Source organism: Lepidochelys kempii, chromosome 1 (assembly GCF_965140265.1).
Source record: "Lepidochelys kempii isolate rLepKem1 chromosome 1, rLepKem1.hap2, whole genome shotgun sequence".
Classification (NCBI taxonomy): Eukaryota; Metazoa; Chordata; order Testudines; family Cheloniidae; genus Lepidochelys; species Lepidochelys kempii.
In genome coordinates this window covers 244,247,660-244,260,162 of record NC_133256.1, presented here as the reverse complement: position 1 = coordinate 244,260,162, position 12,503 = coordinate 244,247,660, and the positions used below count along the sequence as shown (strand labels likewise).

The following is a 12,503-nucleotide window of genomic DNA, read 5'->3' as shown; positions in this document are numbered from 1 at the left end:
GCTGTGATGCAAGTAGTCAATGCAATCACTGAGCTGCTGCTATCAAGGGTAGTGACTCTGGGAAATGTGCAGGTCATAGTGGATGGCTTTGCTGCAATGGGATTCCCTAACTGTGGTGGGGTGATAGACGGAACGCATATCCCTGTCTTGGGACCAGACCACCTTAGCAGCCAGTATGTAAACCACAAGGGTACTTTTCAATGGTGCTGCAAGCAGTGGTGGATCACAAGGGACGTTTCACCAACATCAACATGGGATGGCCGGGAAAGGTTCATGACACTCGCTTCTTCAGGAACTCCGTTCTGTTTGAACGGCTGCAGGAAGGGATTTACTTCCCAGACCAGAAAATAACTGTTGGGGATGTTGAAATGCCTACAGTTATCCCTGGGGACCCAGCCTACCCCCAAATGCCCTGGCTCATGAAACCGTACACAGGCACCCTGGACAGTAGTAAGGAGCTGTTCAACTATAGGCTGAGCAAGTGCAGACTGGTGGTGGAGTGTGCATTTGGACATTTAAAGGGTCTTACTGGAAAAACCCAGGAAGTGGGTGGGCGCAAGTCCACCCACTACTAAAGGCCCCTTCCCCAGCACGTCTCCAGTCACTGGCGCAGTTTACTGACTTGCTCAGACCTCAGCAAAACCAATATTCCCATTGTTATTGCTGCTTGTTGTGTGCTCCACAATCTCTGTGAAAGTAAGGGGGAGACGTTTATGGCGGGGTGGGAGGTTGATGCAAATTGCCTGGCCGCTGAATACGCACAGCCAGACACCAGGGCGGTTAGAAGAGCACAGCAGGAAGCGGTGTGCATCAGAGAAGCTTTGAAAACCAGTTTAATGACTGGCCACGGTACTGTGTGACACTTCTGTTTGTTTCTCCTTGATGAAAACCCGCCCCCTTGGTTGCCTCTAAATTCCCTGTAAGTCACCCGCCCTCCCCACTTCGATCACAGCTTGCTTGCAAAGGAAATAAAATCACTATCCTTTAAAAAACATGTATTCTTTATTAATTGATTATAAGAATAGGGAGATAACTCACAAGGTAGCCCGGGTGGGGTGTGGGAGGAGGGTTGGAGGGAAGGAAAAGGCCATTTTAAAACTTATTGAATGCCAGCCTGCTGTTGCTTGGGCTGTCCACTGGGGTGGAGTGGTTGGGTGCCCGGAGCCTCCCCCACCCCGAGTTCTTGGGAGTCTGGGTGAGGAGGCTATGGAACATGGGGAGGAGGGAGGGCGGTTAAACAGGGGCTGCAGTGGCAGTCCGTGATCCCGCTGCCGTTCATGAACCTCCACCAGACGCCAGAGCATGTCCGCTTGATCCCACAGTAGCCCCAGCATTGCATCATGCCTCCTCTGATCTTCCTGCAGCCACTTCTCCCCACGTTCATTGGCCACTGTCCTGTACTCTGGTATTGTGTCCCTCCACACAGCTCTGTCAGTGCCGGACAACTGCATGAGCTCAGAGAACATTTCATCGCACGTGCGTTTTTTTCGCCGCCTTATCTGAGTGAGCCTTTGGGACGGTGGAGGGACACTTGAAACATTTGCAGTTGCTGGAGCAAAAAAAGGTAGTGAAGTATTTTAAAAGATACATTTTACAGAACAATGGCTATACTCTTTCACGGTGAACAACACTATTCACATTACGTAGCACATGTGATTTTGGTACAAGGTCGCATTTTGCATCTTATATTGAGTGTCTGTGGCTTTGGTGTTAGAGATCGCACATGCAGGGCCGGGCAACAGAATTCGGCTTGCAGATGGCCAGGGTAAGCCAGAGTCTTTTGGCTTCTGCAACCTTCATAACAGCAGCCCCCTCCTCTCCCATACCAAGCAAAGCACGTTGAGTTGGCCATTTAGTGCTGCAGTTTTCCTGTTAACGTGCAGCAGCAGAAACCAAACTAACCCTCTTCCCCCATCCAATTCTCTGGGATGATCACTTTACCCCTCCCCCCACTGCGTGGCTGGTATCAGGGAAGATCCCTGCTAGCCAAACGCAAACAGCTCAGCGCCAATGCCTCCGCTCTCACCCCACAGCGTGGCTAACTGCGGGGAGGATTTCTTTTCAGCCACAGGCAAACAGCCCAGTAGGACTAGCCACCTCTGAATGTCCCCTTAATCAAATTCCCCTATTTCAACCAGATTACCATGAATGATATCACTCTCCTGAGGATAACACAGAGAGATATAGAACGGATGTTGCTTGAATGTCAGCAAACACTGGGACCATACGATGCCAGGCTTTGTCATGCAATGATACCAGATTACTTGCTACTAGCATGGCGTGGTAAAGTGTCCTACCATGGAGGATGGAATAAGGCTGCTCTCCCCAGAAACCTTCTGCAAAGGCTTTTAGAGTACCTCCAGGAGAGCTTCATGGAGATGTCCCTGGAGGATTTCCGCTCCATCCCCAGACACGTTAACAGAATTTTCCTGTAGCTATACTGAGCACGAATGCATCCCAAGTCCTCAGGGCTACTTAATCATTAAAAAACGCTTGCTTTTATAACATGTATTATATTTTAAAAGGTACACTGACCAGAGGTCCCTTCTCCAGCTTCGTTGGGTTGGGAGGGTATTTCAGTCAGGGTGAGAAAAAGATCCTGGCTGTTGGGGAGAACGGGGTGCTGTGTGCTCTCCTCAAGCTCGTCCTCCTCCTCCTCATCTTCCCCGTCCACAAAATCCTCAGGCATGGCGAAGAGTACCCCATCATCGGAGTCCACAGACAGGGGTGGGGTAGCAGTGGTGGCCCCCCCGCAGAATTGCATGCAGCTCAGCATAGAAGTGTCATGTCTGGGGCTCTGTCCCAGAGTGTCCGTTTGATTCTTTGGTTTTTCTGGTACGCTTGTCTGAGCTCCTTAAGTTTCACGCAGCACTGTATTGTGTCCCCGCTGTAGCCTCTGTCCCTCATGGCCTTGGAAATTTTTTGAAATGTTTTGGCATTTCGTCTTTTGGAACGTAGTTCTGATAGCACAGAGTCCTCTCCCCATACAGTGATCAGATCCAGTACCTCTCGTTTGGTCCATGCTGGAGCTCTTTTTTGATTCTGGGACTGCATGGTCACCTGTGCTGATGAGCTCTGCATGGTCACCTGTGCTGATGAGCTCACCTGGCCAAACAGGAAATGAGATTCAAAAGTTCCCGGGGCTTTTTCTGTACACTTGGCTAGTGCATCCGAGTTCAGACTGCCGTCCAGAGAGGTCACAATGGTGCACTATGGGATAGCTCCCGGAGGCCAATACCTTCAAATTGCGTCCACACTAACCCAAATTCAAAACAGCGATGTCGATATCAGCGCTAATCCCCTCATTGGGGAGGAGTACAGAAATCGGTTTTAAGAGCCCTTTATGTCGAAAAAATGGCTTCATTGGGTGGACAGGTGCAGGGTTAATTCGATGTAACGCTGCTAAATCCGACATAAACTTTCTAGTGTAGACCAGGCCTCGAGTCTCTATGTGCCCCAGTTAAAATGGGCATAAGGAAACTTTCTCACAAACTGTGTTGGTCTTTTTTTTAAATTAAGCATGTTTGCAAGTGTTCACAGGTTCAGGGCCTCAAGATGTGAACTCTTTGGGACAGGGATTGTTTTATAATCTGTACGTTATTCCCTGATAACCAGAAACTTCTACACTTAAATTCTGTACCATTTTCTTTTTATTTTAACATCATCTTAATAAAATTCTTAAATGTGTTTGTACAGCACTTGGCACAATGGGGCCCCACAATCGCAGCTGGGGCCTCTAGACACTATTATAATAATACAAACAATTTTCCTGCATATGTCCAAATATTTCCGCATTACGTGTCACTGTGATTATTTGGGGACTCTAGGTACAACTTATGAATTCTGTTTGATGTTATGAAATTATTGTATCAGGAAACACCTCTGTGAGGATGTGGATTCCACCAGACCAGGGAGTTGTGAACCTTAATGACTGTTCTCTGACCAAAGGGTATGCTAAGGAGATTGCCCAAGTAGGGAAATCAGTTCAACCAAGTGTCTCTGCAGGAAGGGGAATCAGAAAATACCCAGCAGGAGAACAAAGTAACTAGAAGTTGGTAGTGGCCATAAAAATGTGAGGGAAGACTCACAGATTAAGACACAGGCAGCTTTGGGCAAGAGAGAGGAAGAGAAGTGCATGCTTTCTTAGTAGGGAGTTCAGGGCTAGCCAAGGTCAGAGAAACCTAGCTAACTTAGAAGTACTCAATGATTCTAAAAAGAAACCAAGAGCTGCAAAAGAAGGATCCTGGACATCCCAGAGGAAGCCCAAGTCCAAAGAACTCTCCAAAGTGGTGAGGAAACTGAGTTGTGCTTATTATGTTCTCTGTGTATCTCTTGTGTTGCTAAGTAAAGAGTAATGGTGTTTTAGAATGCTGTGCAAAGTTTGTCTGTGTGTCTGTTGGCTTTCACTGTCACAGGGGTAAGGTCTGGACTCTGTTCAGGAGACTTAAAGAGTACACAGGGCCCATATCACTGGATCCCAAACACAACAGTCTGGGAAATGCCCAGCCAGATTAGGAAGCTCTACTAGAGCTGTGTGTGTGGAACTGTCATATATTATGTTTTCAGTTATTTTTGCTAAGATGCCTAGAGACTTATGGAAAGAGGTACCTATACAATTAAAATGCATAGGCATCTCAAGATTAAAAACCTGATACTTAACTATCTGAGATATTCTGGGGGGGTTGCAATGTCCCTAAAACTCTTCTGATTGTTCTGATGTTTATGCTGGTTCATCATCTGCAGCATTTACAGGTGGCTCTTCTGCATTATGTGATTCTGAAATTATTGCAAAAATATAAGACATATTAAAAATAATTCATTGGTAAGATGATTCCTGGCTGATACTTTGCAAGTCACTGATTTAACAGATATGGGTCAACTGAGGCTGTCACTCACTAATCTGCACCCCCATGTCATTTCAGTGACTTACACCTGTTATTCTGAAATCATCACAGGCATTCTTTCCACTTCCATATTAACGTGCTTCAGTTTGTTAATGTAGTTCTACACAGAGCACTTCTCAATTCCACAAGGCCCTGTTTTTACAGAATGCCCTGCACAACCTACACAATCATGTCACTGTGGCACTGGTTTCCTGCTTATTAAATGCAATGGCCCACCTACTGGGGGTCAATTAGTCACTTTCAGACCTCCTCACGGTTGGTCATGCTTCAAGGGACTGCCTTGTTCTGTGTTTGTACAATGCCTCGTACAATAGGGTTTTGGTCCATAACTGGGACTTCTAGGCACTAGAGTAATACAAATAAATAAATAAATAAATGCTACTCTGGCTCTAGCTACTTCCAAAATCATGAGTTAAAATGATACAAGGTTAATATTCATGGTAAATAGGCCCAATGGCCTGTGATGGGATGTTAGATGGGGTGGGATCTGAGTTACTACAGAAAATTCTTTCCTGGGTATCTGGCTGGTGAATCTTGCCCATATGCTCAGGGTTTAGCTGATCGCCATATTTGGGGTCGGGAAGGAATTTTCCTCCAGGGCAAATTGGAAGAGGCCCTGGAGGTTTTTGGCCTTCCTCTGTAGCATGGGGCACAGGTCATTTGCTGAAGGATTCTCTGCTCCTTGAAGTCTTTAAACCACGATTTGAGGACTTCAATAGCTCAGACATAGGGGAGAGGTTTTTCGCAGGAGTGGGTGGGTGAGATTCTGTGGCCTGCTTTGTGCAGGAGGTCGGACTAGATGATCATAATGGTCCCTTCAGAACTTAGTATCTATCATGGACTCACCTGAATCTGTGTAATGAATTCCTTCAGTTGGTGAGACGAAGTATTTAAGAAGCCAAGAGCTAGCAGGGGTTCTTCTTAAGACATTTCCCATGTGATAGAAGGGGACTATGTGTCAAACTACAATTTAGATTTTCCTGCTTGTCAATTGAGAAAGTACAGGATTCCCCATTTGAACTCCTCAGACAAAACAGAAATATTAGTTTATTGGTCTATGCTATGTACCTTTTGGTTTGTCCAAGGATTCAGTTTCTAGCTCTGATTCAGTCTCAGTCAATAAAGGATTTGTTTTTTCTCTGTCTTCTTTCACTATGTCATCTCTGTGGGATGCAGACACTGCTGATGAATTTAAAATGGCCTGCTAAAATATAAATAGAATATAAATAAATAAATAAATAAAATATAAAAATAAATTATAAATAAATATAAATATAAAGTTTTGTGATTGTCTGTATACAGTGCAGAGTATAATAAATACAGACTATCTGAATAGAAATACTTGTTCATAGGCAATGATGGGAAAAGTAATTACAAAATTTTCTGTTAAATAGGAGTCGAAGAACATATGGTCTGCATATAGTAGACAAAATATAGTTGAAGAACTAGAAGTTCATTAAATATTAAACATTTCAAGCTGTTATAAGGTACTTGAGTCTAATAAAAAAAAATCTTGCAACTATCCCACGGCTTTAAACCACTGCTTGTACATTAGGGCAGTGGTTCTCAACCAGGGGTCGGCGACCCCCTGGGGGGCCATGAGAAGGTTTTAGGGGGGCCGCCACGCAGCGCCAACATTAGACTCACTGGGGCCCAGGGCGGAAAGCCAAAGTCCTGCCAAGCCCCCAGAGCCCGGGGCTCCGCCACCCAAGGCTGAAGCCAAAGACTGAGCAGCTTAGCTTTGCGGGCCCCTCTGTGGTGTAAGGGCCTGGGGCACTTGCTCTACTTGCTAACACCTAATGCTGTCCCTGATTTTTATATGCAGAAAAACAGTTGTGGCACTGGTGGGCTGTGGTGTTTTTATAGCATGTTGGGGGGGGGCCTCAGAGAGGAAAAGGTTGAGAAGCCCTGCATTAGGGGAAGGCGGGAGGATCCATGCTCCAGTAGGCACCTGAAGAGGAATTCCCCATGTCCTCTGGCGTAGCTCACAATGCATCAGCAGCTCCAGCACTCTTTCAAACAGTTCAGTGTATTCTCCCATCCATACCACGCTAGCTCTCCTGGCCAATGTGAAGCCCTGGCCCCATTACCATCACTTTCTGGGAAACTAACACTGTCAACTGCACTAGCAAGAAGAAGTGCCTCCATCGCCCCACAGTGCACCCATCCTGGAGTGGATATAATTTGACCTTAATGTTCTAGAACTGCTGAAGAGATGGAAAATAACCTTAGTCTTTCTTGTTTCACAGACAATTGTCTGCTGTGTTATTAATTTAATTTTTAAAAGTTATACAAGGAGAAATCTGAGAAATCTCTCAGAACACTCCTTACAGAAAGTGGAAGTAATGGAGACGAGCAGCTCAGACACAAGGACAATGACCAATGTACATAAATCTAAAGAGATGGAAATACCCCAAGAAATGTTCATGAATGTTCACTTAAGTAAACAAATGATGTATTTTGGTTGAGCTTGCACCCCTTGTGTGTCTGCTTTCCATGACTACGCTACTAAATGAGCTCACTACCGGGGATATTCATTCATGGAAACAACGTATCTTAAGAGAATATCAGAGGTTATTTGAGGAAAATAAATCTTAAACTCATAAGTGTATTTTCACTAGAAAGAGAAGGTTACTCACTTTGTGCAGTAACTGAGGTTCTTCAAGATGTGTCCCTGTGGATCATAGAATCATAGAATATCAGGGTTGGAAGGGACCCCAGAAGGTCATCTAGTCCAACCCCCTGCTCGAAGCAGGACCAATTCCCAGTTAAATCATCCCAGCCAGGGCTTTGTCAAGCCTGACCTTAAAAACCTCTAAGGAAGGAGATTCTACCACCTCCCTAGGTAACGCATTCCAGTGTTTCACCACCCTCTTAGTGAAAAAGTTTTTCCTAATATCCAATCTAAACCTCCCCCACTGCAACTTGATGCTCCTCTTCAGCTGGCAGTGCACCCCGGAGCAGTCGACTGGAGATTTTGCTAGCAGTGTCTGGTCGGGACGCGCATGCGCAATCGCTGTCTCATGGTGGCGCTGACGCCTCTTCTGGCATGCACACATGCCGACCCCCTCAGTTCCTTCTCTACCCTGGAGCAGTTGATTCTTACTCCAAAGTAGAGGGGAGGAGGGTGGGTAGTGGAGCAACAAACAGAGACATACATCTCAAAGAACCTCAGTTATTGCACAAGGTGAGTAACCTTCTCTTCTTCATCGAGTGGAGTCCCTGTGGGTGCTCCACTTCATGAGAATGTATTGCAGTGCCCTCATGCAGATGGAAGGGACTTTGGAGTTGATTGTGTAGCTGCTGCTAGGACTCTACAGCCTAATTTAGTGTCTGCGCTTGAGCTAAGCATGATTGCATAATGATTGGTGAAAGTATGTTCGGATGCCCTTGTAGTTGCTCTGCATTTGTCAAGGATGGGCACGTTGTGCAGGAATGCTGTAGAAGTTGCTACAGCCCTTGTCAAGTGTGTTCTGGTTCCTGTTGGGGCTTCAGTGTTTCATAAGGAGTAGCACAAGTGGATGCAGTTTGATATCCACTTCAATAGTCTTTGTGTTGATATAGCTGTGCCTTTTGACATTTCTGTTGTTGATACGAACAGTCTGGGGGACTTACAAAAGGTCTTTGTGCTGTCTAGGTAAAAGGCCAAGGCATGGCAGACATCTAATGTGTGTAATGCCGCCTCTAGTGGGTTGTTGTGTGGGTTAGGGTGGAAAGTGGGTAGGTGAATTGGCTGGTTAAGGTGGAATGAGGACGATATTTTGGACATGAATTTTGGGTGAGTCCTCAGAGTCACTTTGTCCTTGTGGAATATTGTGTATGAGGGGTGAGCCATGAGCGCCCCAATCTCACTCACTCTCTCTTTGTGCCGATGTGATGGCTATTAAGAATGTTACTTTCATTGATAAATGGAGCATAGAGCAAGATGCTAAGGGTTTCAATGGTTTTCTGGTTAAGCATTTGAGCACTAGGTTTAAGTCCCATGCCGGAGTAGGTTCACAAATGTCCGGGTACATGTTTTGTAGGCCCGTTATGAATCTCTTTGTGATCAGGCAGGCGAATACTGATGTCCCTTCTATCTGTTGGTGGAAGGCGGTTATTGCCGTGAGGTTGACCTTGATCGAGTTTGTAGCCAGTTCTGATTTATTTAATGATAGTAGGTACTCCACGATCAATGGGAGTGGGGTTTGGTTTGCTGATATTTGTTTGTTTTGACACCAAATGGAAAATCTCTTCCATTTTTAGGGGTATGTATGTCGTGTGTTTTGTTTCCTGCTGTTAATCAGTAGCTGTTGTATTTGATCCGAACAAGTTAATTCGTTCCCTCAGAGCCATGAAGGAGTCATGCTCTGAGGTGATTTTCCCTGGATTGGGATGGAGGACTTATGCGTTGTCCTGTGAGAGGAGATCACGTCATCAAGGGATACTGAATGGAGTGCATATTGCCATGTGATTCAGATAAGGGAACAAAGTCTGTCTGGGCCATGTTGGCACTATGAGGATTATCTTGGCCCTGTCGGTTTGTATTTTGTGTATGACTCTGGAGATTAGAGGAATTGGAGGGAAAGCATATAAGAGATGGGCATTCCATTTTATCAGGAACATGTCTCCCAGTGATTGTGTTCCCTGTCCTTCTTATGAGGAGAATCCTGGGCATTTCTTGTTTGCTTGTGTGGCAAATAGGTCTATGGATGAATTTCCCCACCTCCGAAGATGAGTTGTGTCATTTTGTCATTCAGTTCCCATTTGTGTTCTTGGGAGAACTGTCTGCTTAGTGTGTCCGCCATGATATTCAGACAGTCTGGTAGATATGAAGCTGTTATAGTGATGTTATACTTTCCCAGTTCCATAACTTTAGAGCTTCCACACATAATGAGTGGGATCACACTCCACCCTGGAGGTTGATATAGAACATGCAAGCAATGTTGTCTGTTAATATCCTTATCATTCTGTTTCTTATGAGTGGAAGGAAGCGGTAGCATGCACTGTGGACCGTGTGTAGTTCCAGTAGGTTTATGAGAAGGTGCGTCTCTATTGGTAACCGTTTGCCCAGGGCAGTATATTGTTTCAGGGGGGCCCCCCATCCGATCACGGAGCTGTCTGTTGTGATTTGAACCAATGGTGTTTCCCGATAATGCACGGCAAAACTGATGGCTGAAATTTGTGACTTTGTCCTCACCCACAACTATTTCACATTTGGGGACAATATATACCTTCAAGTCAGCAGCACTGCTATGGGTACCCACATGGCCCCACAGTATGCTAACATTTTTATGGCTGACTTAGAACAACGCTTCCTTAGCTGTCAGCCCCAAACACTCCTACTCTACTTGTGCTACACTGATGACATCTTCATCATCTGGACCCGTGGAAAAGAAGCTCTTGAGGAATTCCACCATGATTTCAACAATTTCCATCCCACCATCAACCTCAGCCTAGACCAATCCACACAAGCCGTCCATTTCCTGGACACTACTGTGCTAATAAGTGATGGTCACATAAACACCACCCTAAACCGGAAACCTACTGACCATTATACTTACCTGCATGCCTCCAGCTTCAATCCAGGACACATCACACGATCCATTGTCTACAGCCAAGCTCTAAGATATAACCGCATTTGCTCCAATCCCTCAGACAGAGACAAACACCTACAAGATCTCTATCAAGCATTCTTACAACTACAATACCCACCTGCTGAAGTGAAAAAACAGATTGACAGAGCCAGAAGAGTACCCAGAAGTCACCTACTATAGGACAGGCCCAACAAAGAAAATAACAGAACGCCACTAGCTGTCACCTTCAGCTCCCAACTAAAACCTCTACAGCTCATCATCAAAGATTTACAATCTATCCTGAAAAATGATCCCTCACTCTCACAGATCTTGGGAGCCAGACCAGTCCTCACTTACAGACAGCCCCCCAACCTGAAGCAAATATTCACCAGCAACCACACACCACACAACAAAAACACTAACCCAGGAACCTATCCTTGCAACAAAACCCGATGCCAACTGTGTCCACATATTTATTCAAGTGACACCATCATAGGATCTAATCACATCAGCCACACTATCAGAGGCTCGTTCACCTGCACATCTACCAATGTGATATATGCCATCATGTGCCAGCAATGCCCCTCTGCCATGTACATTGGCCAAACCAGACAGCCTCTAAGCAAAAGAATAAATGGACACAAATCTGACATCAGGAATCATAACATTCAAAAACCCGTAGGAGATCACTTCAACCTTTCTGGCCACTCAGTAAAAGATTTAAGGATGGCAATTTTGCAACAGAAAAGCTTCAAAAACAGACTCCAATGAGAAACTGCTGAGCTTGATTTAATATGCAAACTAGATACCATTAACTTGGGTTTGAATAGAGACTGGGAGTGGCTGGGTCATTACACATATTGAATCTATTTCCTTAAGTTAAGTATCCTCACACCTTCTTGTCAACTGTCTAAATGGGCCAGTTTGATTATCACTACAAAAGTTTTTTTCTCTTGCTGATAATAGTTCATCTTAACTAATTAGCCTCTCACAGTTTGTCTGCTAACTTCAACTTATTTGTATGTGTATATATGTTCCATTCTATGCATCCGATGAAACGGGCTGTAGCCCACGAAAGCTTATGCTCTAATAAATTTGTTAGTCTCTAACGTGCCACAAGTACTCCTGTTCTTCTTCCTGTTGAAAAGGTATGCCTGAGCACACGTTTGATGGGTTTGTGCACCAGTGCAGCGATTGAATCACCTCTGCGGCGGGTGTGAATCTCTTGTTTAGGCTGTGCCTTCGTGGTTGTAGACTGTATTTAGCCATCTTTATAGGCACCGCATGTGTAGCCTGACATGCTTGACCATGAACGTGGTGGTCGCCATGTGTCCCAGTAGCTATAAGCAGGTGCATGCATGCACCATGAGCTGTGCGAGACCCCCAATATAAGGGAGGTCATCATGGTAAAGCGGGGCTCTGGAAGGGAGTGAGTACAGGCGAGCACCTATGAATTCCAGTTGTTATACTGGAGTGAGGGTGGATTTCCTTTCATTGATTTGTAGCCCCAGGGAGTGGAGGAGGGAGATGGTTAATTGAATAGCTCTTTCTCTTTCTGTCTTTGTGGAACCCCTGATTAGGCAGTCGTCTAAGTAAGGGAATATGAGTATCCTTTGTCTGTGCAGGTGTGCTGCTACTACCGCCAGTGCTTTGGTGAACACTCCCGATGCTGTCGATAGGCCAAATGGTAGCACTCTGTATTGGAAGTGTTCTTGTCCTACTGTGAACCTTAGGAAGCATCTGTGAGCTGGATGGATTGTAATGTGAAAGTATGCATCTTGCAGGTCAAGGGCTGCAAACCAGTCCCCTTCTTCCAGCATAGGGATGATCGAGTTCAGGGTGACCATTTTGAAACTGTGGGCAGATGAATTTGTTGAGTTTTCTTAGGTCTAGGATGGGTCTACACCCCGCATTTTTCTTTTGAGTCAGAAAGTAATGGGAATAAAATCCCTTCCCTCTGTGTTGTGTTGGGACTAGTTCCATTGCACCTATTTGCAGAAAGTGATGCACCTCTTGTCTCAATAGATGCTTGTGAGAAGGGTCC

At 45.3% G+C, this 12,503-nt stretch overlaps 1 protein-coding gene across 8 annotated transcripts in view; it reads right to left on the bottom strand.

Annotated features, from left to right (window-relative positions):
- Positions 1 to 983: 983 nt before the first annotated feature.
- The window catches only part of LOC140902160 (uncharacterized), a 74,904-nt gene continuing 63,384 nt past the window's right edge, over positions 984 to 12,503 (bottom strand). For 3 of the 8 annotated variants that reach the window (XM_073321922.1, XM_073321931.1, XM_073321941.1), the window contains exons 21-22: positions 5,973 to 6,108; positions 984 to 1,549 (exon numbers count right to left, since the gene is read on the bottom strand). In XM_073321922.1, the coding sequence (XP_073178023.1) occupies positions 1,035 to 1,549; positions 5,973 to 6,108 (651 nt within the window). In that variant the 3' untranslated portion in view covers positions 984 to 1,034. Of the gene's footprint in view, positions 1,550 to 2,535; positions 4,777 to 5,120; positions 5,250 to 5,972; positions 6,109 to 7,543; positions 7,579 to 12,503 lie in introns of those variants that run through there. The other 5 variants (XM_073321950.1, XM_073321979.1, XM_073321960.1 and 2 more) reach the window with 5 other exon arrangements.